Here is a 26,102-nt window from a genome sequence, read left to right on the forward strand (position 1 = left end):
GGAAAGTAGATATTTTGGAGAGAGTGGTGGTGTACCACCTGACTCCCCACTCTATTACGGGCAGAATGCCTTTTGAACTGTTATGCGGCAGAAGTCCCAATACTTACATGTTCCAGTCTTGGATGAGGAATAAAGATAGAGGAGTTGATGATTCCAAGGTGGAACTTTGGAGGCCTGTACAAGATCTCAAAATCATCAATCGGAAGGAGAATTTTGATGTAAGGCATGCTGTTTCACACACTGTGTGCGGGTGATAGAATGAGATACCCGCAGACATCCGGTTCCTATAAAAACTCACCACCTCTAAAGGTGATAAAGTTGATTCAGAATGCTGTCAAGAATGATGATGATCGCATATGGAATCTTGTCAGAATTGCAGTGATTCGTCCTGGTGTTCAAACCAGACGAGACGCCCCTGAGGTGCGCCCAGAGGCTCTGCCATCTTTACATAAGAGATCGCGTGTGCGTAGAGTCCCTGAATCCTTGCGTGACTTTGTCATGGCCTGAATACCCTTTTTTATTTTTTCTCAATTTTTTCAGGGGTGTGTTGGGGGGAAGGTGTGTAGTATCTAATCTTTAACCTGCAGTAACATGACTTTAGAGTAAAGTATGTTCTACTTTATAACCAAGTGTGTTCTAAAAAATTTCATGTGGTTGGAGTGCCTTAGACTCAGAACTTCACTGTGTCAGTTACTTCTAGGATGTCTTGTGGATGGGACATTTCTGTATGATGGAAGCTTCTTCGATAAAGAACTCTGTACACATCTGGAACTCGTGTACTTCTTCACTCCTTCCTCATCCAAACTTCACAAAACATCAAGGTTCTACTTACATTGCGCTAAGCCATACAGTCAAACACTATACATACACCAAAGGGGATATCAGCATGCAGAGATGGACAAGTCAAAGTGACTGTCCCTGGAAAGGATGAAGACACATAAAAAATATTAGACCTCGGGGTGCTGGGAGCTCTGTTGGGGTTCAGGTTTTAGCATGTGCATGATGTGTTGTGAACTCACTTGTCTGCCCGGTGGAGGGCTCCTTGGATTTGGCCGGGGGATGAGGGGGTGGGAAGGGTGTGCTTTGCGTTGTCTGTGGCTGAGAGGCGGCATAGGAGATGGGGGCGTTCCCTCAGTGATCCGCTCCCTGTTCCCTCTGGGGGCCTGTTTATTGCGGAGGATGACTGGGCTATACTACATGCTTTCATCCTACAATCATTGTTTCACACTTCTACATGGGTGACACACGATTAAATGTGATTTCTTGGAATGTGAGAGGGTTGGGAGACCATAGGAAGAGAAGGCAATTATTGAGCTACCTTGATCGCCATAACGTTCACATTGCTTTCCTACAGGAAACGCATTTTGCGCCCCACAGGTCACACGCCTTTGGAAGCAGGTGGGCTTCTCACACGATCTTTGCTAATTACTCCTCATATGCACGAGGTACAGCCATCCTGGTTAAGAGGTCCACGCCTTTTCGATTTGCTGGCTCCAGGGCTGATCCCCAGGAGAGGTATTGCTTATTATGGGGTAGACTGGGGCATATGACAGTGACACTAGCATGTTGTTATGGGCCTAACACAGATGACCCGCAATTCTTTACTTCTTTATGGGCTGCGATAGTGGAGACGGGACCACAGCACCTTATATGGGGAGGGGACTTCAACACGACCCTTCACCCCCCCCTGGATAGGTCACACCCCGCCCCCCACCATTATACTAACGGGCGAGAAGTCCTTAGAGCAACCATTGCCAGTAACAATCTCATAGACGCTTGGCGCTCACACTGCGGGACTAGAGGGGAAGGTACACACTTTACAGCGCAGGCTAAGTCGTGGGCACGGCTTGACTATTTCCTCCTAACCTCACAATTGTATACGGCGCTGCTTCACGCGTCGCACCTCCCCAGGACATATTCTGACCACTCCCCTGTTCTTATTACGTTGTCCGGTTCTGAGCTGGGCCCCCCAGTGACGGCATGGCGTATGCAACCCTCTATGTTATTGGACTCGGAATTCCAAGAAGAGCTCCGGGAGGACTGTTTAGATTTCTTTAAACGCAATAAAGACTCTGTCCAAGACGCTGAGACCATATGGGACGCCTTTAAGGCCACGCTCCGGGGCTTATGTATTTCAAAAGGCTCGGGTGTGCTCAAGAGCATTCTGACTAGATTACGCAGCCTAGAAGCTGACCTACGTAGTGCTGAGGCCCGCCTTAGAACAAACCCTGACAGTGCAACCCTTGCTACCATTCGTGAAACACTGTCGGAATTTTCTGAGGAAGCTGCCCGCGAGGTGAAGTTTAGGAATAAATACTGGGTGGCCAGGCGATATGGAGAGGGTGAGAGACCTGGGAAGGCTCTGGCGGCGACGGTTAAACTAATGCGTTCGCCAACGGTCATACTGGAACTTGAGACTGCAGAGGGGCTGGTACTCGGGGACACCACCCAAATCCTGAACGAATTTGTGCGGCACTATGGTGCGCTATACTCCTCTAACAGGGATGGCGAACTCACACTGGACGATTATTTAGCGGATGTATCCTTAGGTTGGTTGAGCGATGCACAGAGAGCCTTCTTGAGCGCCCCCTTTGAATTAGATGAGGTCAGGGAGGCTATTATGAGCATGAAGTCGGGTAAAGCCACTGGGCTGGATGGCATCCCTATTGAGTTCTACAAAACGTTTATTGACTTCATGGCGCCAGTACTGCGGGAGGTTTATGAGGACGCGCTAGAGGTGGGCCACCTCCCTGCCTCCATGAGGATTGCTCTTATTACGTCCCTGCTCAAGCCAGGCAAACCCGCTTCCAGCTGCGACTCCTACAGACCGCTATCCTTGTTAAATTGTGACGTGAAAATTCTTGCGAAACTGATTGCAGCACGCATCAGCCTCCTCCTGCCTGCTCTGATACTTCCGGATCAGGCCGGATTTGTCCCTGGGAGAGCGACGTCGCACAATCTCCGTACTTTTTTTTCGGTCTATGACTCGGTCCACGAGGACCTCCCAATGGCAGCCGTTTTTTTAGACGCCACTAAGGCGTTTGACTCGCTCGAGTGGGACTATGTGTTCAAAGTTCTAGAGCGAATGGGTTTCCCACTTATATTTATTTCGTGGATTAGATTATTGTACACGCGTCTAGTGGCCAGAGACCTCATCAATGGAAAATTGTCTTCGGACTTCCCGATCTCCAGGGGGACACGGCAGGGTTGCCCCCTGTCCCCCCTCCTCTTTGCCATAGCCACTGAACCCCTGGCTGCTAAACTGCGCCAACATCATAGGGACAGTGCGCTACGCTGCTTTCAGAGACAGATACTCGTCTCTACGTATGCCGACGATATCACCCTTTATGTTCGCCACCCTAGCGACAACCTACATCCCATACTCCGGGAATTTATACGGTTTGGTGCCCTTTCTGGAGTTCAAATTAACTGGAGTAAGTCGTGTGTCTTCCCCCTTACTGCCTCGACGAGCCAGTTCCCGCTGGAGTTCCCGCTTGCCTGGTGCACGGGAGATTTTAAGTACTTGGGCATACATGTGGAAAAGAGTAGAGAGGAGCTGATTCGTGCTAATTATGGCACTGTGATGGACAAGATGAGAGACAATATATCCAGATGGATTACACTCCCCCTTTCCATGGCTGGGCGGGCCTCATTAGTTAAAATGGTTATACTCCCTCAGCTTCTGTACCTCTTTTTGAATATTCCGTATCATCCCGGATCCCATTTCTTTCGATTGCTACGCTCGGAATTGCTCCGACTGGTGTGGGGTGGGAAGACACCCAGACTCAAATGGGAGATCCTAGTCCGGCCATTCTCACAAGGAGGCTTCGGTATTCCTGACTTCGAGCTTTACTATCGAGCTGCTCAGGCCCACTATGCGTACTTTTGGGTACGTCAGCAGAGATATATGCCTCAACTGGCGGCAGAACACTGGTTAGCCCACCCGACCCCCTTCGAAGGCGCACTCTACTCCCAGGTTGAAGGTAGGGACAAGACCCCTTCCACGGTATCTAGCACGGTCACGGCGTGGAACACCATTGTATTGAAACTTGATCACCGCTTCCTATATGCTCCGCTGCTGCCACTGACTTACCACCCGCAGCTTCCACTCCTACAAGAGGCTGGCTTCCAAAAATTGTTGAAAAAAATACATGTCACCACATGGGGGGACTTGTATCGTGATGGCACCTTCCGAACTAGGGACCAGTTATACGAGGGCATACAACGACACCTCTAGACCTATTTTATTATATCAGGCTACGGCACGGATTACAGGCCCTTACCCCTGACTTCCCCTGCGAGCCCCCAGTGCTTCCTCCCCTACAGACCATGTTGCTTCAAGACACTCCTAATAAACTGGTATCCATGCTCTATAAATCTGTCCGGGCCAACATGACCTACACTGCTCTGCCAGCTAGACACAAATGGGAACAAGATCTAGCCTTGACTCTCACGGATACACAATGGGAATTTTGCCTACAGCAGACCGAGCGCATATCCTCCAATAGCCGTTATAGGATAATTCATTATAAATTCCTGCACAGACTGTACCACACTCCAGCGCGCCTACACAGGTTCCAGCTTAGGCCCACAGATTCGTGTGACAGATGTGGGGCTCCCGGGGCTGACTTCCTTCATCTTGCATGGGGGTGTGCCGAAGTAAGCGCATACTGGACTCAGGTGTTTCAAGCGCTGTCCAAAATGATACACATGACGGTCGATCCGTCCCCATTGGTAGCCCTTCTGGGATATGTTGCACCTCTCCAGGCGGCGCACCGCAAATATGTGGCGCTGGCTATGCTTCTGGCTAAACGCAGAGTGGCCTGTAGATGGGGGAGGGGACGGGCACCCAAGTTTAAGGATTGGATGAGTGACATGGTATACTGCCAGGAACAATTGCATACCTATTCCGAACTGCTGCCACCTACTTCTAGGCCTACTGATATTTAGGCCCCGTTACAATGCTATTTGATCACTGACCCACTCGAGGATGACCACACTTGAGGTTGGGATGTTGGGACCCTGCGATGTTACTTCTTGGTCTTGAACTGAAATTCCTGGGCTGACTTGTATGGCATGATGTGCTTGCTACTCCCCCCCCCCTTTCCCCCCCCCCTGTCTTCTCCAGACCCCCCATTTCGGGGCTCTCTGTGGGTTGCTCCTACCTCCACGCCCTCGCCCAGGAATCTACCGGCCTACCACCCTCGATACCGAGGCCCGCCTTCCCTTCATTTGTGGTCTCATTGCTCCTTTGCCAGCCTCATGCCTTCCACGGTCTGATATGCCCTCCAGGCGCCCGATGTGTCCGCTTCCCCCCCCAACCCCCCCCCCCCCCCCTGGGCTCACCTAGACACTGCACATGTTACTGTTGACATAAAAAATTAAAAAATGCAAGACTCATAGATTTAGCTGTGCAGACGCTGCACTTGTCACTTGGATGTTATTGTTTGACGCGATTATATTCGCACCCATGCACTTCTGTTGTTACTTGTGCTACTATATGCATCGATAGCGGCCGGCCTCCGGGTTGTTGGCGAGACGCTGTGTACTCCTGACAGTGCTCAATAAATGTTTTGCACCAAAAAAAAAAAAAAAAAAAAAATATTAGACCTCAAGGAGAGGGTGCCATCTCCCCAGAAAAGTGTCGGGACTAGGATATATGCCAGAAACAATGTGTATCACAGATGTGGGACATTAGCCACAAAGGGAATAGATAATGAGACCTGGAACTGAGCCCACTTGCACGTTCCTTTAAAAAACTGCAATTTTAATGTAATCAGACAGGAGGATTATGGGGTTCTGTGATAATTCAGTTATGCATATAACATCGGTCACTGAACAATTATCTGATTAGAGTGTTAAATAAATTAATATCATTAGCTATTGCAAGAAGAAACAAAGTTGTGGAGGTATTGGTACAAACACAGAAGATTTTACAGTATGAACTCACTGCTATATGGAGATGCAAGACCGTGTTCTTCCTTTGAGAGTGTCCCGTTAGATATAAGCAAAACTTTCAATACTTGTCAGGCTTGTTCATGGGCTCACTGTTCTTTTATTCTATTAGCCTCGTAGTGCTGCAGGCTTCCAAACGCAGTGGCCTGCAGTACTTCTCTTCTGGTTCTATTGTAAAACACTATTTCACTGAACAGTCTATTCCGTATGAAGTACATTCAGCACCTTCAGCAATCCGCACAAGCAATCTTTTGCAATCAAACAGCACATTACATATGTAATTCAGGACAAGTAAACTCTTGCCCTGTTGTATTAGTTTTACATTTAAATCTTCCGGCAGAGAACTTCACACACTTCAACTTCATTATCTTTCAGAAAGCAGAAATCACAGAATAAAAAAAGCATGTGCCCAAGTTATTGCATGAAACGTTTCAAACTCCAAATACTAACAATGAAGCCACCTTACAAGTGCTACAGTTTCTCAAATGAAGGCTTTAAAAGGGCCAGCTGACGCGAAGGCCGTAGACACTTACTCATCGCGCTACACTCACATAAGTCTTGGTAATATACTATGGGCCATATGCACAAACACAAGTTCCCATAAACAGAGAATGGACAGAACCCTTTAATACATCTGGCCTTGGGCTACATTGAGGCATTCCCAAGTGAAAGGTACATTATAACTTTTGAAAGACGTTAGATAGTTTGTATAAGGTCATCTCCCTTTGACAGATGAATCATCACAGAGATTTGGATGAGTCCCAGTACGGATTGCCACTCAAACTACAAATAGATCTTTACTGAAATTCAGACAGCTTTCAATATTTTTATCAACTTCAATTTGCTCACAACTTGTGCCTCATATTGTACCAAATCTGCCAACTTGTATGGTATCCGTGTGTCACATGATGTTGGCTCCCTTCACACGGTCACCCGGCGAGAAACCAAAACCATAAGGTGACATGCAAGGAGAGCTGTAAACGACTGCATGTAGTGGATTTCTAGCTCGTCTTTTGCGTTTGTAAGCAGCCGATCTCCAGAAAGGGGTGTAAAGACACCTCAGGACATTTACGATATCCTCAACTACCATTTCTTTATTTGTCGGAGGGGAGGCTGTTGTAGAGGAGGTGGTGGTGGGTTTGGTGGAGGGCAGAGTGCATCTTAAGTAGATCTCGGCATGAGACCCCACCCCCTCACACAGTGACAGGCAAGTTACTTACCTTCATTAAAGCTTTATCTGGTAAAAACATGATCTAGCCGCAGACTCCTTACCTTTGAACTTCCAGGTGAAAGGCTGGATCTGGAAGATTCTTCTCAGCAGTACCCCTGTGCGCCGGTAGGTGGCGTCGGTCAACTCCATGTGACGTCGTCTGTGTCGTGTTCGTCCTCAACGTGACATCCGCAAAGTCAATATAACAGCCACTCAGGCTCGCTGACATCAGTACTTTTCGTGACTTTCTAGGCCAGAAGTGTGAAGCCATGCAGTGACTGACCATGGTGTGTTAATTTTTTTTACAGCTAGGGCCCTGAAGGGGAACATCCCTGACACTAAAAACAATTCCGCAGTGCGAGAAGGATGGGTGGGTAGGTCGGTAAAGAATCTGCAGCTTGAACATTTTTCTACCACATAAGGAGTTACTGAAGGTAAGTAACTTGACCACATTGTAGAGACATATAGCCCCAGATTCCTTATCCTTGAACAGATACCAAAGCACTACCATCCCCAGAGGAGGGACTGCAGTACGGTTTAACCAGAAAATCCTGTAAAACAGAGTGACCAAACAAGCCTTCTCTGCGAATCTGGGAATCCAGGCAGTTGTGTCTGGCGAACATGTGCAGTGATGCCCATGTGGCTACTTGGCAGATATCAGAAACAGAAACATGGAGATTCGTGGTGGCCATTTTTGCAATGGTGGAATGGGCCTTTCAGGGGGATCTTTCTTTGCTAAGGCATAGCAAGTTTTTATACAAAGGAAAAACTAACTGGATATAGTCCTCTTATGGACAGCACACCCTTTCTTTGCACCCACATAACCTATACAGAGCTGGTCATCCACTCGTAACTCTTTAGTTAGATCTAGATAGAACGAGAATGCTCTTTTTGTGTCCAGACAATAGAGCCGCTCCTCTTCCTTGGAAGGGTGCGGTGGTGCATAAAAGGTAGGGAGAGTAACAGAGTGACCCACGAGAAAAAGTGTCACCACCTTAGGGAGAAAAGATGCCCTTGTACGGAGCACTACTTTGTCGGAAAGACAGTCCGTTAAGGAGGCTGTGAAAACAGTGCCTGCAGTTCACTCACCCTCCAGGCAGAAGTTATTGCCACCAAAAAGGCTGTCTTGATGGTGAGCAACTGCAGAGGGCAGTTGTGCAGCGGCTCAAACGGTGCACACTTCAGGAAGGTAAGTCCCAAATTAAGGTCCCACTGTGGCATAGTAAAAGGTGAAGGAAGAAGCAAGTGGTTAACCCTTTCAAGAATCTCTGCACCAGAGGATATTTGAAAAGAGATGGCTGAACAGGCAATCGAAGAAAAGAGGAAAGGGCCAAAAGATAGCCCCTCAAAGTTCCCAGAGCAGGGCTCTGCTAGGCCAAGGAAAGTATAAACAGTAGGACTTCAGATAAAGGAGCAGATAAGGGGACAATAGACCAGTTTGTACAATATTTACAAAATTTGTTCCATCTGCAGGTGTACACAGACTTTGTGGAGGGATGCCTAGCTGTCAAAATAAACTCACAGACTTCGGGAGGGAGGTTGAATGCTGAGTGAGGCCCAAAGATTTGGCTGTGGCCAGGAAGTCTTTGAAACACTCCAGGACCTCATCCACCTGGTCTCCGAAAAGACCGGAGCCATCAAAGGGCATGTCCACGAGGTTAGCCTGGATATCCCCCGAAAAACTAGATTTTCTCAGCCAGAAGTGGTGACGAACGGCCACAGTCATGGAAATCAGTCTGCCCAGAGAGTCTGTTGTGTCCATCTGACGGCGAATTTAATTGCATCTCTCCGGTCTGACATAGCTTGGGAAAGTAGAGCTCGGTCCTCCTCTGAGACTCTGGGCAGCATTTGCGCACCCGTGTCGCCTTTCAAATAAGAATAGAGGCCCAAAAGGCATGCAGTGATCACCAACCGCAATGCCAGACTGGTGGAAGAAAACGTTTTCCTACAGAAGCTCTCCAGTCTCTTGGATTCCCTGTCCAGGGGTGCGGAAGGGAATGCACTACAGGAAGTAGAAGCCTGGACCACCAAGCTTTGCAGGGAGGGGTAAGTGGTGAGGAAAAGTCGCCGGGTGCAGGGTGGTGGCGGGCGATTGTCCTATTCACAGGAGCCCCTGTGCTGGGTCTGCACCAGGTACCCAGAAGAACGTCTGTTAAGGCCTCATTTTTTTTTTTTGGTAAGACGTTTATTAATATTCAATAGAGCAGTACATAAAGCGAAGCCTACAACCCTATGGGCCGGCTGCAACATTACAGTATATCGTGAGAGTAAAGGAACATAGAGGAAGGCGTGCAGTTCCTTCGATTGTGACCTCAGTGAGTAAGTCTTTAATTACAGCTTTCATACCGCGTGTGCTCCGTATTCAGTTATGTCTGCAAATGACGTCTCGTTTTATCTTTTTTTTTTATAAGTAAACATTTTAACTCCGCAAACAAAACAGATCTCATCGGTGTGTCCCAATCCTTGGCTGTGCCATCGCGTATCTTTCCGGTATCCACAACACTGAAACCCATAAGTTGTAATGTCAGACCTTGGAGGCGCGGCAATGGGGTAGGGGTTAGCAATGTATGTGTTCAGTCTGTCTTTGTAGTGGTGCGCGACAGCTGTTCAGGGCGGTGGGGCCCCACGGGCTGGCGATGGAGTGTGTGATGTGTCACACGGAGAAATGGTATAGCCATGCTGTGTATTGGGGAGTCGCCACCTGCGTCCGGTCCCGTGGTCGGACATGTGTCCAGGTATGCCTTCCCGGTGTAGCGTGTAAGGAAGACAGGGCTATATGTGGGAGACAAGAGTCCGAAACAATGAACATAGGGGTGTGTGTGGGAGGGGGGACAGGAGGGGAGAGTGTACTTGTGGGAGCGACGCCACGAAAAGTGGGCTAGGAGGATATTTCAATATGTCGTGGATTAGTGGTCCCTCGTGCGGGTGGCTGTCCGGGTCCACAGCCAGCGTGTCAGACTTATGGTGCAGCTGCTGCTCAGGGCGTCTGGGGGAGGGGCAGGCTTCCTACAGGCCGCAAGCGCCATGTCTCCAGCGCTCCAGGCGGGCGGGTGTCGTGAGGGGGGGATGCAACCTGCGTGTCTGTTAAGGCCTCATTAAAGGGACGTACGGGTTCAGAACTGGAGACGCCAGGCTGCAGGATCTCTGTCAAGACATTAGACTTGACCACCGCTGTAGGAAGAAGCAGGGCCAGGACATCCGCAGCCCTTTGCATCAGCATGACAAATGACGCTCCCTCCTATGGATTAGGAGGGAAAAGCATGCCAGAGTCTGGGGAGTTGTCCAAACCACTGGCATCACCCAATTCCTCGTACCAGTCAACATCTTGTTGCTGCTGGATTTCCAAGAGATTCTGCTCCTCCTCCCAATCCTCTTGCTCCATCCCTAACCCTTCAAAATAGGGCAGGGTGGACAGCATGAAGCCGTATGGCTCCGTCGGTGTCGCTTGTGGCATTGGGGAATGCCTGACTGGCTCAGTGTTGTGGAAATGCGGATTCGGTAGGCGCCTTCATGGGTGCCGCTGAGGACCTCCACGTTGGACACGACGCCGTGGAAGGTCGCTGAGGAGGTGCAACCGACGTTGGTCTGGACCTAGGAACAGGCCCAATCGGGGGCCGTGGCACCAGAGCCACAGGCGTGGGAACCACTGTGGCTCCTCCATCCTTAGAGCCTGCGGGGCCCGAAGGCGCGCTAGTAGGGTCAGGTCGCACAAATATAGCAAACATGGCGTCATAAAACTCCTTCAGCTAGACGGGGGTCGCTCCTGGACCTGGAAAGGCAAGGAAATGCGGTGCCTTTAACACTTACGATCCTCCACCATGGTGCGAGGTGAAGTCGGAGCATGCTTCGAATTCTTGTGCTTTTTGTGGTGCCTCTTACCAGACTTCGACAAGGAGGACTTTGATTCGCCGGAGCGGTACACGGACCTTCCTTTCTACCGAGACTGACAAGGCAACCTCTGCGGTGCCAGACACCGGGCAGCAAGTAGCTCTAGGGACCGCTGCCTTAAAGCCTTCGAGTACATGGCCCGGCAGTCGGAGCACGACTTCGAATCATGGTCGCGCTTTAGGTACGAGAGATAAACTAAATTGGGGTCCGTGACCGACATGGCGCGGTGACACGCGCCACACGGCTTGAACCACCAAGTCTTCTTACTCGAGAAAACCAAATCGCACCAACAAAGTTGACAAAAAAGTCGAAAAGTCTGTAAAAAATTGACAGGGGGTAGCTCTCTTCAACAGATCGGCGCTGGCTGACATGGAAAGAAAAGAACTGAAGTCAGTGCTCCAGAGTGGCGGTTCTAATAACAAAGCGGATGACAAGACGACGAACACAACGCCGACGATCTCACACGGAGTCGTCCAACGCCACCTTCCAGTGCGCAGGGGTAATGCTGAGAAAAACCTTCCTGGTCCAGCCGGACGCCTGGAAGTTCAAAGGTAAGTAATCTGCGGCTAGATGTCTATCATATATATGCATTTACAGGTTTGCAGGTCTGCACTGCGCATATTTATATCCACTTCATTTTGCTTACACCTTGTGCCTCCAACTGTGTGTGTATGGAAAGCATCATCATTTTGTCCACCTTATGCTGCTGTTGTCGATGAAACAATGAAACGCTATTCAATACATTGATTCTTTTTTACCCAGAATTCACATTCTTTACAAACAATAAAAGTGGAAGTTGTCTGGGAGAAAATTCTAGAAGGACATGAGTATGCCTCCTAAGGTAAAACTAGAAACAGTAAGGTCTCTGGATTTAAGCGAAAGTAAATGACTGGCATGGAGGGGAGAAGACAGTAAGGTAAAAGGGGGTCAGACAATTAGTGTGTGTACAGTTAGGGCAGCAACTTACTTGGTGCTTTGTACTTCGGTATAGCTAGATTCTGAATCATGGCTAGACTAGCGCTAGCCCACTTTTGGGGTCCTTCAGCAACATAGAAGGGACGTGGGGGGAATCCGGGTCTAAAATGTTAGCCTCTTTCAGACTAGCAGGAGTAGGTGATATCAGGATCTTTAAAGGTGTTAAGCTCAGCTCAACATTTTGGACTTGCTTAGCATGCGTTGGTAAAATGTGTCTTTAAAGATTGTGTAGATTTGTGTCAGGTTGATGAGCTGGATTCCTCTTCCACTTCTCGTCTCATTCATAAGGTGTAGCTGTACAGCGGTAGGCAATATTCATGCCTTTAAAAAACGATGCATGGCTGTTGCTCATCTCACCAGCTCCAATATTTGCTCACGACTCCTCCATGACACTGCCAGGCATTACACCCCCGAAGACATAAGTGCTCCTCTTTGGTCACTCACACACAACATCAAAGTGCTTCCCACACAGGATCACAAAAGAAAACACTTTGTCTACCACACATGCCCCTACTTCCATGACCCCATGTGCTACCTGTACTAAAAATGCGCTTTTATTCCTCCCCACCCCATATGGATATGAAGCACTACATCAATGACACCATACAATATATATTTAAAGCCTTAAAGTCCTAGGTATTCAGGGTCAAAACATGTACTTTGAAAAAATATTACCAGTCCCATTGTCCTTATATAATATGGACTAAAATATTAACTACTTTAGGGACAACTTTCAACACTATCATTATTGCAGAAAAAACTCTTGTTCTATAATAATGTACAAAATTGCAATTTCTGGGGAACAGCAGGAAATGTGGAAAAGGGCAGAAATGTTTGGTAAATGGCTTTGGAAATTCTACATTAATTTATAAGGTACTTCCCTTCCTGTACATATAACAACCTAACGTAATCAGAAGAGATAAAAATATTGATATTGACATTAAACCAATAAAGTGGACTTACTTCTAATTTGCCTCTTGATTCCTTTTGCAGGATCAAGCCAGTTCTGAAATGAGATAAAATTTTCATTTTGTTACATAGGCATTTGAGAGTCGCAGCATGACATTCACTCAAATAGTTTGAATTGTGCTTTTTCAGTTAAAAAGGTAAAAGAGCTGACCTATCTCCTTGAAAAAGTGAATCATTTTACTAAAAACATGTTTATTGCAGAAAGGACAGAACCTGACTACTGTTACTCTGGCGTCTGGGTGAGACCAGATTTCAGAAACCAAGATGTGATCCGTGTGGGAACATGCAATTAAGACAGCTCTAGACCACACACTGTCCATCTTATTTCCATACACGCACATTGTAGATACTGGGAACACAGGTATAAAATGTGCATTACACACAATGGTCATAATTTAGGGTTGATGGGTGACAAAATATTCTTGGAGATTGCTGGAGGGACTGGATTATTAAATTAAGGGGAGAACCCCAAGTGACATTTTCTCAACCATGCTATTCCTATGGAGGGGATAATTATGTCTCTAGTATCTTCAGATATATCACTCCAGCCAGAAATCAGAAACTCTTCAGTTACAATTGAGGTTTAAATCAAGCCCTTTTTAATTGAAGGAAGCGGCGCAATTCAAAACTAAAATTGTGGGGCAATGCACAATAATGCAGAATTTTGACAGTGCTGGACTCAAACGCAAATACGACTATTCATTGAATACAATTTTTTTCAGATAAAATAAAGAATACCAAACATACATATAAAATGATCAAAATAACCACATGTAGTCTCTAACCAGTAACAATATTTTACTGCTAAAAAAGCATCCTGGAGGAGGTGTTTCTCAGTCTTCTTACAAACTAGGAAAGCCTTTTGTGATGACTCCATCCAGTATGAAATTCACAACCTCAGGCCTTACTTAAAGTGATGTTTGGATCAAAAAATGATGCTCATTCCAAGCTGGTTGGAATTTGGGCAATAATTCTGCCCTCCACCGCCGTTGTCTTACTGATAATGTGAGCATTGGTACAACTGGGAGACAGGGGGATAGATGACTTGTCAGTTGGAATACTCCTAATATTGGGTAACCCCATGAAGGAATCCGTGTTTCTGCACAGACTCCAACATGTTTTGCCTAGCACCATTTGAGTTATCTGGGCATTCAGCCTTACATTGGGTCATTTAAAATCCGTTGGATTCCTCGCTCTCTCTTCAGATATTCTTTGTCATGGAAACAGTTAAACATCTAGACTAACACCCTCACATTTGTTTTCACAGCTCGGAGATGCTGGTCTTCTGAATGAGCTTTTCTGCTGCCAGAGCGAACTTGGAAGGTCCTATGGCTGGTAAAGTCACAGAAAACTCCAGTAGTTAGGACGTGGCCTAAATATTGGCCTACATGGACCTTGGAAGGCATTTGATACCATCTTGGAGACAATCTTTGCTATAAAAATAGCTGTTAATGCCCTCATTTGCCAAAACACAAACTTGCACATTCTGGTCAATGTTGCCTAGGTTGGACCTGGGAGAAGCAGGTTCATCTTCCTTGCCCCACTTATGTTCACATGGACATTTTCCTAGTGAACTTGAGGAAGCAAAAATTAGCAAAAGTGCTCAACATTTTCTTGCTGCAGCCCAACATGTTATGATCTGCATTTGAAAGTAATGAGAAATGATCTATTTTGATGTCCTTTTTTAGATTCTGCGTGCGCTGCGCTTGTAAATTCTCTTGTAAAGTAAAAAAAAAGCTTAAAGCCTTAACCGCAGCGGCAATTCCGCTGCGGTGCGGGCGTTCTAATGAGTAGGTGGGGGCTGCGACGGCTGTTGGTCGTTTGCAGCACCAGGGAGGGAGTGCTCCCGTCGGCCGTTGGGAGCATGGAAGGGGTTAAAAGTAGTTTAGAGCCTGACCCTTACCTACCATTAGTTACCACTGGCTGCCTAAGACGTCACTCTTCAATTCCTTGCTACTTACTGGTCACCACTTCCTTCTCGCTTCGGCTCCCTCCAGGGGTTTCTCTGTGTTTTCCTGAAAGGAGCATGTACCACATACAGCTTCTTGTCTGCGGTCAGTGTCTTTCCACTGGCTGCAGACTCCTACAGGTACTTTTTTTCACTTTTACTCATGGACTCATTAGGAGGAGCATGTGGCAAAATGGCTAGGACAGTCGACCTCTAATCTGGGGAACCGAGTTGGAGACTAAGCAAGGACGCTCAACATACAGTTATTCTGGGAAAATCACTTAATCTCCGCCTGACTAACAATAAACAAAATGAATGCGTCATTATGTAACCCAACTGGTGCTCATGTAAAGCGCTCTGATACCAAGTTTGTGCTATAAAAAACTCCGGAAAAAAATAATGTATATGTCTGCAGTCTCTCTCCCTCACCTCCACCCTCTTTCCATTGTCCATCGTTTCACCAACTCCATTCCTCTTCCTGCTGTCTGTTGTACGTTCTACCCCCACCCCCTGGTTCATTGTTTCACAACCCCATTGACTTATCAACTTAGTATCATTCTGTTTCTCTTCACACACTAAACTAAAGATTCTCTGCAGAGCAAACTATCACTTATTTTCAGATGCTTCATTACTAACATTTTCACTATTATTCACGAGTTTGAAATATTACGTATACCAATACAATTCTCTACCAATCAAATTTTTTCAAGGAGCTCTCTCATGAGGCTAACCTTTCCTACATTAAATTAGGATTGTATGGTGATAACAGTGTGTTCTGCCAAAACTGAAAGAGCTTACAGGGACACCCATGCTCTAAAATATGTCTAAGAAAAGGAAAACTGCTTGGCCTAGCTTAGCTTGAACAGGGTCAAAAAGTATCATGGTCATGAATTACGAATTGTACAAAAGCAGTTAGCTACTCAAAATGGAATTAGCAGAGCTCTCTGGTATAAATTAACAAGTTACTTATCTTCTGCAACGCTCTTTCTAGTGGATACTCTCTAACCACAGATTCCTTCCCTTTAAAATATTCCCAAAGACCAAACAGGATTCAAAAGATTTAAACAGCATTGCTCCTACATGTGGGTAGGTGGGTGCAGTGCAGTTTCGCTTTTGACTTTGTTCCATCCCGGAAGTGACTATGGAAGTGCATAGAAGAGCCACCCCTGCACGTCAACTTCAGTTTCTCTCTTGAGCTGGTCCACGCCCTCAGATGCAGAGCCCAACAATAGTCAAGTGGTGCAGTTCTTTAATTTTGGATCTTTTTAAATGAGTAAGGAGGGCAGTGGGGAATCTGCAGTTAGATAGGGTTTCCATAAGAAAGAGCGCTATGGACGGTAAGTAACTTTTTTCTGATGAATACTTCTAATTGCAGATTCCTCACCTTTAGAATAGATACCAAAGCACTACCTTCCAAAGCAGTTGGTCAGTGGAATGGCCCTGACTAAAAAGCCCTGCCCAACGGAATGGGAAAAATGTCTTTCCCATCAGAATTAGCCATCAAGTCAAATAGTGGGTCGTGAATGTGTGTGCTATTGTCCACGTTACGGCCTCACACATCACGAACAGGTATTCTGCATGCAAACACAGGAGTAGCAGCCGTGGCCCTGGTGGAATGAGCCCTCGGACCTTCCAGGGTCTGCTAATTTGCTAATGTGCAGCATATCATAGTGCAGAGGACTATCCACTGTCACAAAGGATTTTCTGCACTGCCCTGCTTTTGTTTGTCCCAGAGTAGCCCTTGAAAAGCTTACCATTCACCCGATGATCTTTGGTGAGATCAAAGAAAAAGCTCAAGGCTCTACTGGGGTCCAGCCAACTGAGTCTCTCCTCCTCTTACAAGGGGTGAGACAGGTGTTGGGAATCTACTTTTCTGCAGGCCAATTTAGATTTTTCAACTTTTGCATGGGTTTAGAGCTCTGTGCACTTTAACCCTGTTAAATTGTAAAATATCTGTGCTTCCCCTTTTAACATGGTTGAATTGGCATATTCCTCTTTGCCTAATTAGCATACTTAACTAACTTATAAATCCCTTATATATGGTACCCAGGGCCTGCAAGTGTAATGCCCCTAGTGGACGGAAGCACCTATTGTCCCATCGACCACACTGGCAGTACAAACAAGGCTTCACGGCTAACACCGTAGCCTGACTGTAACAGTGCAAAAACATGCACTGGGACCTGTCAAAGTGACCCCCTTATAACCTTTCCTATTAAATATTAATATGTCACCCTATGAAGAATCTCCCGCCCATACAGCAGGGTACATGGTATTTAAAAAAGTAGGGCGAGCCCAGCATGCAGGCTTTACTCGTATTTTCCCGAACCTGGTGTAATTGCTGTATAATATTTCGTCTGCGCACATCGGTGGAAATGGGATTCTCTCCTCGCTGATCCCCATTCATAGTGGCACGTGTCAAAGCTGCCCCCGGTCCCAGCTAGTTTTCGCTCTGGCCATAGATCTACTAACCCATTTGATACAATCTGATGCGCAGGTTCAGGGTTGGCAGGGGTGGAATAAAAAAAATTCGCAGACGATATTTTGCCTTTTCTCTGTGGCCCTCAAATAATGGGTCCTAGGTGTCTTGAGATCCTCAGTCTCTATGCGAGGCATTCGGCATTCGGACTACGGGTGAACGCTGGCAAGTCTGTTCTGGTGTTGGATGGGGCACATCTGGTGCCCTAACACCACTACCAAACAATATTCCTTCTAGTACCTTGGGGTACATATTTCTTGTCTTCCGGATCTGGCCTGGTCTCTTAATTTTCCCCATTTTTAATTGACAATGAACTGCGACTTGGTAGGTGGAGCCGCCTCCCATTTAACACAATGGGACGGATGGCTTTATTTAAAATTATGTGCCTGGGTGCAGAGTTTGCAGAGTCTGAAAATGGCTGCTCTCTGCGTCATTACAAGCAACATATATCGGCAAAGAGCGGATTGCGACTTCTTAAGAACTAAGGCTCGCAAAGGGATCCGAAACTGAGCGGTGTCGCAACAGGAGACAGCTGCCGACTCCGGTGCATCCACCGGTCGGAGGCCTGTATGGTCAGAGTGGTGGCGGCTGTGCAAAGCACATAATATCCGGGAATCTACGTTTGAGGCAGTGACTGGCCGTCGCGTGAGGACCGAAAATAAACGAGCCAGGGGAGCGTGCTGGGTGACCCCCACACATAAGCGGAGTGTACAATATGGCACAGGCGGCCCAAGCACACACGATCAAGGGCCGCGAGTAGTGGCAATTATGGCAGGCAGAACTTTGGGAGCAATAAAGACTGGGCGCAAATACTCACACGGAACAGTGGACATAAACTGTGAGTACCAGAGTGGAGGGCCAGGCACGATAGAAAGTGTGTGGGTGCGGCTGGGAGAGGCCTACCATGCCACCAGACACAACGAAGGCCTCGCCTGACCCTGCGTGACTGTGATCATTGCGGCCGAAAGCACAATCAGGTAGCCGAATCGGTAGAAGCAGGCCACAACAACAGCAAGTAAACGCAGTGAACAAATTCACAGTGGTAACTTGCCGTCTAAGAGAGTGGGGAGTGCTCCATAGAAACAAGGCTGAATGTGGGATCTGCTGCAGGATTAAACAGTGCTTAAGCTGATTAGGGGAGAGAAGGACAAAAGAGACTCAGCTTGCAGGATTCTTAACAGACTGGCAAAGGCCCTCCTCATTGCTACTATCACCACGGCCAGCGTTGAATAAGGACTGCTCCATTGCCTATACCATACTAGTGGTGAGAGAAACAAACACGTAGGGGAGGACCAGCAGATAATATACTCCCACTGTGGGGGCAGACGCCCCACCATCATATGCTGCTGTTGCACCCTAGCTTCACAGTATCACCGCAGACCCCTGAAGCCCCAAAACGTAGTGCATCCACATTTAGTTAAAATGGACTGAATAATACCGCTTGCACGCAAAAGTGGCACTATTCAAAATTAACGCTAGCAGAAATTGCACCCTCACATATAACCTAAAGGAGAAACCTACAAAGAGTAATGCTCTGGCAGTAACCAACGGACAACTCGGGCAAACCACAGACAACTCATAGCTCACTGCAAAAATAGCGCCAACTCAATTTCCCTGCTATAAAACAAGCCTAGAAGAGGCTCTTGGTCTCTCAGAAGTTGAAATACAGTAAAAAATGGGGAAAACAGACAAACTGCAATCAAAACTACAGTTTGATCAGTGCGAGACACTAGGATTTCGCAGTGAGGAGCAGGAGAATCAAAGCAAGCATAGCTCCCCAAGACATGGAAATTGGAGGAGACGTACATCAAATCCTCACATTAAAGCAGACAACACTGACTGCCATCAATGGCAAGCTGGACTCCTTAACATATCGAGTAGACAGAATGTCAGAAAGGTTAGATGAACATGCAGAACACCTCAGCACTGTGCAACGCAGGGTATCCGAAACAGAAGACATCCAACATGCAACATGCAACAGACGAAAGCCAAAAGCAAGTGGAGAAGATACTAGCGCTACTTCAGGCCAAAGCTGAAGACCTGGAAGCGCGCTCCCGAAGCAATAACCTTAGATATTATTGAAGTTGCAAAGTCCACGAACACTAGGAATATGCGGAGGTTCGTAGAAAAACTGCTTACAGACTTGCTGTGGAGAAAGCGCACAGAACAGTGGCAGCTAAGCCACCTCCAGGTGCAAGACCTCGACCAATCATAGCGAAGATCCTCTACTATAGAGATCAAGAAGCAGCACTACACCACTCACAGGAACTGCAGACTCTCAAATAGGAAGGTACTGAGATATCTATTTACCCGGACTTCACGCCACAAGTTCAGGAAGCACAAAAGAAATTTCTACCTGCAAAACCTAAGCTTCAGGAACAGCACATAGCATATGTCCAATATCTTTGGGGACCCAAATACTTTAAAACAATACTTGCAGCAACGAGAGAGAGCAAGCACATGGCGCAAATCACTCAGAGGGGAAACAGAGACCAAGAACTGACATCACGATTAGAACGCAACACTATATGGGACACCGCCCCACACTGCACAGAGACTATGTAAGGTAAAGGAGTAGTTGTACATCAGTTTAAAAACATTGCCACAGAATAAGTATGAGAATATTAAACTTAGAAAGACCACCTATCGCAGAGACTCAAGTACAAACAGGGGGGAGGGGCAATATTACTGCGGGGCCAGAGGGTCATGATCTGCTACAGAGTTATCATATCAATAGCCTACAAGAGAACCAACAAAAAGAGCTGTGAAAGCAGTGATGGGGGGTCCCAGGAGCATCACACGGAGGCGAAGAGCCCCTGTCCTCCCAAAAGACCTAACAAATAAAATAAAAAAGAGGATCACCACAGTGCGCTACGAAGACCCCAGCTTTAATCAGCAAATACACAGTTTAGGGGGGCCATCGGAATTCCGTTGTACTAAGAGACAACCAGGAATCCTCAATCAATAACAAAGAGACAGTTAAGCGTCAATCCTTAGTAAATAGACCATGAGATCAGGGAAGCCTCGAGCCGCTGAAGAAAAACCCCAGGGGATGACAAAAAAAGGAAGAGGGGGCCCACCGAGCACAAACAAAGAGGCAGATGTAGGAACGGCCACGGGCAGGGGCATGAGCTTCCAAAGGTCGATATCTCGGAAAGAGTCAGACAATGGGACAGTCCCACACACAGATCCTTCAGCGTCCTTTGACTCTATAAAACAAGTATCGCAGAACCCTGCCCCTGTTCCCAGTGTTGCAAAGGATTTCTACAGGGACAACACAGAAATCAGACCAGCAAAAACTAACAAGGGAGAAACAGATGATGACGCAATAGCCTCCCCGGCCCATAATGCTCAAGGCCCAGGCTTTAATGCCAGTAAACGGGCGCTAATTTCCGACTTTCTTAAAGTATGCCACATACTTTCCACAAGGAGCAGCAAGGAGCACACAGAAAGTAATGATATAACCAACCAACGCTAATGTTGAAAAACATAAGGTCGTTACGGATGTCATGTATAACAACGACAAATCAACATCTTCATTGCACAAATTAAGGAGTAAAAGCGAGCCCAGTAATGCCCTCAAAATAAAAACAACAGGGAACCCAGTGGGTGTGGTTTCCGACCTTCCTGGGTTAAAGCAGGTTACAACCAGCTAAAGGATCAGACTCACCCTCAGCACAACTACCTTCCCAGGCTCAACAAGCAACTCCTGCTCAAATGGCTTGTGCCCTCGTCCACCGGGATCCCGACACAAGCAGTGATCTTGTTCTCTCGCAGAAAAGCCATTGGACAGTCCAGAAAACGACAGTTAAAGAAGAAGAAGGAGGCATTCTGCACAACCAAAATCTCATCCAAGAACCGAGCTCATTTTCAATGGTTCACTTTCCCAGTCTAATGAGAGGCCAATTTTCACCGGAACAAGACAATGTGGCGGAAATCCATAGTATTCTCTTCTTAGGGTCAGACATCAAAATTTTCAAGTCACAAGAAGCAAATGAAATAGTAGACCTCAAACAAAGTAGGCGCCAGTCTCTAGAAACTAATGAGTTAAGTTCAGGAAAGGAAGAGGGTACTCAAAACACGACACCTTAGCGGAGTGAACAACCGCATGAGTACAACACCTACACAGAACACCTCGAGCATCTTGAATACTCACAACTACTAACCCAAATACATGGGGAAACACCGAAAAGTACACCAACGGCCACCATATGGCCTCAACTATTAAACACCATGGAAACCATAGGCAGAGCAATGTCCTACCATGCAGACAAACTAGACATGCAAGTCGATCTGATTAACATCTTGGCTATCCACGTCCAGGGGATAGAAGCAAATGTACAGGATCTCAACACCATGATAAAGAAGGTGCAACACGACAAGGACACTACTTTTCACACTTGCAATTGCTACCAAATAAATGACAAACTGGCAACTGTACCTATGTTGATGTCACATATATTGGGGGTTGTTAAGGAATCACCTAAAGAGATCAGCAAAACCACAAGCCAGGAAAGAGTTGAACACGACGGCCAGGAGGGAAGTGGCAGGGCAAGCGGTGCCCAGAGAAATGAAGAGAGACTAGAAATACTAGAGCAGTCAAGCTCTTCCACTACAGACAACATCAAGACGTCAGCAATCTTAGGATTTACCACAAAACCAGGATCCACAAACAAAAGGCCAAACAAGTCCTAAACAAACAAAGCTGGCAACCTCTCTCACAAAGAGAGAAAGGAAGCGCTTGAGAAAAGCAAGAAAAGCCAAATCAAACATCCGAGGGCGGCCGGTTACACATCCTCAAAATCTTTTTTATTCTAACGATACCAATGACAAGACGCGGACTGAGGGAGACCCCTCTCAAAATAAAACAAAGCTGGTGCTTGGGTCAACTCCAACTGACAACTCCTTAACAAAGGAGCCCACCACTCCAGACGGCCCAACCGAACGGACTGGCCCAACCGAACGAACTAGCCCAACTCAGCAAGCAAGGAAAGTGTTCAGTATATTCAACATAGCGGTAGGGCATGAAGAACTCAAACCATCGAGCCCAGGAATATCAAAAAACACAGACACTGTGCATGGTAATAAAGCAAACATTAACTTCTCTACCTTACAAGCGACCCCCAACAGCAGCCAAGTCGATTCAGACATACATACAAAGCCCAATGGAAGAAAGAAACGGGCACCGCCGTCGGGAGCAACACACACTCCACCAGTTGTGAACTCCATCAGTCTTGAGAGAAATTGTTCCGAACATCAATTCAACTCTGCCACACTTGACCCGGAGGCTTGCCGGGCAGGCACAGCCACTCCAAGTAACAGAGGGAATAAAAGATATATAAACTCAATACGATTCATCCCAAGCAAAAAAGTTGAACTAATTCCGCGATACAGCTCGAGAGGGCCACATGACATCTTGAATAGAGGGTCCATTTTATAACTCTTAGAAGAATTACCAGGCCTGTGTCATATAAAATCAGGCGATTTGGAATCAATTTAATTCGAACCGAATCCTCAACAAACAGGCCCATACGCCGCGATTAAAACATGGACCGAACGCAGCTTCACAGAACAAATTCTGCAGCATAGGGTGGAGTTCTCCCTATGTGGCATAGAGTTAATAAAGGAGGAGCCTGTACGATACCCCATTCCGCGCCAGAAACTAAGTCCGAAATGGAGTCTTCTAAAAGGTGTAAAAGGCCCAGTCCAAAGAAGCACCATGGCAGAAGAAGGTCACCTACCTAGGCAAATTACAATCACAATTGCTCACTATGAAGAAGTTACACTTGAGAGGCACAGACAAGCTCCCTTGGTCCTAAACCAGAGGAGTGTTGAATGAATTAACTGAAGACAAACAGCAGGAAAAGAGCAGGGTAGCAAGATCTGTTCTTGGAACGTCAATGAATTAAGTACAAAGCTGGAGGAAGATGATTTTATAGAGTTCATCACCCAAAATAACATACTTCTGCTTCAGGAAACCTGGCAGAAAAAAAAACTCGCCACTTGTGGGATACAAAGATCTATTTCCTTACATTAAAGATTTCCATATCCTGGAACGGGTTGAAAGCGACCACTATCCCCAGATCTTCACATTATCTATCAAACTAAAAGAGTCCGAGCAGGCACATTCTCTAACATTGAACACTCAACTTTTGAACTTACAAAGATTAAACTGGAACGAAGACAACATTTCTAATTCAATGGAGACATGTCGCTTATTGCTCTCACCATCAGCAGAAGCTCAAGACACAGTAAAGTCCTGAGAGTCCTTCGTAGTTAACATCAATAAAAAATACCAAAACAAGTGCAGAGGACACAAAACAACAAGAAACGGAGGAGCGAAGTGGTAAACACCAAAAATGCGTTCACGTTCAATAAAAAAGCGGCTAAATATATACCCAAGGTCATTTCGAAAAAAGGACCCCCAATTATCACAACAAACTCTCAAATCGATAGAAAACTTAAAAAAGGAGCTAAAACGTGAAACCAAGGCGGCCAAGCAAAAGTATAAGGAAAGCCTCGAGTCCACCATACTCCATGCCAGCAAGCTGCGGAATTCCAAACAGTTCTGGGCAAATGTAAACCTCATTCTTAATGGCAAACAGCGACAGTTCAACTCGGACATTACAGATCAAATATGGAGCGCACACATTGATTCAACATATAATTCCACACTGGACAAGCGCATAGATAACACAACTGCAATCCCAATAGAGCTCAATTCGACTTCCAGTTCGAGAATAACCCCAGAAGCTTGGAATCCCAGCATGCAAAAAGATTCATCTCGCATCCCCAGTCTGGTACTGGTCGAAGCTCCAGCCTCGGACCCAATAAAGTCATTTCAAATCAAAGAAGAATGTAAGCCTTCCATTCTGGAGCATACAGGAGAAACAGAGTAGATTACTCCAAAGCAGGTTCTGAGGACTATAAACCACCTGAGAGCGGATGGGGCCCCCGAACCAAATGGCCTACCCAACGCCTTATTCAGGCAAGATCCCACGTTTTGGTCCAACCTCCTATCCCTCTTGTTCTGTAACAGCTTAAGGACCGGGAATATTCCTGACTCCTGGAGGGGCAGCATCCTACAACCGATTCACAGACCCTAATAATTACAGGTTAATAGCCCTAATAGACTTTGAGGCCAAGATCTACGCATCCAACTTATTGGCAGATCTGCATAATTGGGTCAGAAGCAAAAACTTGATCCCAAAGACACAAACAGGATTCCGGGCCGGCATGGGCACCTTAACAAACTTATCAGCACTAACTCTCCTAGCTAAGAAAGCAATCGACAAGTCTAACATTCTATACACATGGTTTCTAGAACTCAAAGCTGCTTTTGATAAAGTGCCAAGATCTAAACTATGGGTTAAAATGAAAGCTTGGGGCCCCCCTCCCAACTTATTGGGAGCAATTATCAATTTATATTTGCATACTTGGGTCCAAATAAAAAAAGGGGACAGTCGGTGCCTAACAAAGAAATTTCCAACATTTAATGTGCTAATGCAAGGTTGTGTGCTGGCCCCCAGCCTATTTAACATCTTCACCGCCGACCTAGAGCGCGACCTATGCACAATCCAGGGCGATCCATCGAAATTGGGACAAACACCCATAGCGAGTCTGCAATGCGCGGATGATATTGTGCTTCTCTCACAAACTCCACTTGGTTTACGACGGCTGATTTCTCAACTTGCGCTGTACATCTCTAATGCACAATTAACAATAAACCTCAAAAAATCTAATGTCCTATGCTTCTCCAGCTCTTGCAAAAAACAACCAAAATTTGTTTGGAGGATAAATTCCTGTACTCTAACCCAGGGGGATGAATACAAATATTTGGGCATCCTACTAGACCGCCAATTAAAGTACAAACATCATTTAGACCTTTGGAACTCAAAATCAAAACAACTTCAATTTGCCTTCAAAACCATACAAAAAAACTAAGCGGAAGTTCAACCGGTCACTTGCTAAAGGTAGTAGCAGCAAAATGTCTGCCTTCAATCACATATGGCTCGGAAATGATGGCCACCAAGGACTCTAAGTTGCTAAACCTTGCCCAATTAAGATTGTTTAAAATACTCTTCTCAATTCCACGACATATTTCCCAAGCACAAATACGCTTGGAATACGGATTAATAAATCAGATCCCGGACAGACAAGGGGTCCTGGTCAAATATTACTGGTGTGTAAGGGATGCTGAAGATAACACGCTTGCCCATCTCTGTTGGGAAGAGGTCGAAAAACAGGCTAGGCAGACCAATTCCACATGTAAGTCTCTTAGGCAAGAGCTTCTATCGCTAAATCTGGAAGAAGAACAATAGTTACTTACCTGTAATCTGTGGTTCTCCAGTATTGGTGTCTTTCATAGATTCACATGCCTGAATCATTCCCCCGTTGTCGGAGTGGGAGCCCCACGGTATATAAAAAAGCAATAACAAGCCTGTAATAACCAAAAAACCTTGGTAATAACTAACCAGGAAGTAAAGTAGGCTTAGCTTACAGGAGCAAAAGCTCCCACACTCATGACTATCCTAGTCATTATGTTAGACCAAACTGCAGCCAATCAGGCGACAGCACCCACCAGAATGTTCTCCCCAGAGGCTCAGGCTCTCAGATTTTCTCGCACAGGAGTGAAGCCAACACAATTTCCTGAGGGAGCCTCTGAGGGGAAGGTGGGCGGG

At 46.4% G+C, this 26,102-nt stretch overlaps 1 protein-coding gene across 15 annotated transcripts in view; it reads right to left on the reverse strand.

Moving 5' to 3' along the window:
* Window positions 1-26,102, reverse strand: part of LOC147708315 (protein 4.1-like) — a 1,681,744-nt gene that overhangs the window by 844,294 nt on the left and 811,348 nt on the right. For all 15 annotated transcript variants that reach the window (XM_086927035.1, XM_086927031.1, XM_086927029.1 and 12 more), the window contains one exon: window positions 12,992-13,034. In XM_086927035.1, coding sequence (XP_086783161.1) covers window positions 12,992-13,034 — 43 coding nt within the window. The remainder of the gene's footprint in view (window positions 1-12,991; window positions 13,035-26,102) is intronic.

The sequence above is a fragment of the Lissotriton vulgaris genome, chromosome 6, assembly GCF_964263255.1.
Source record: "Lissotriton vulgaris chromosome 6, aLisVul1.2, whole genome shotgun sequence".
Classification (NCBI taxonomy): domain Eukaryota; kingdom Metazoa; phylum Chordata; class Amphibia; order Caudata; family Salamandridae; genus Lissotriton; species Lissotriton vulgaris.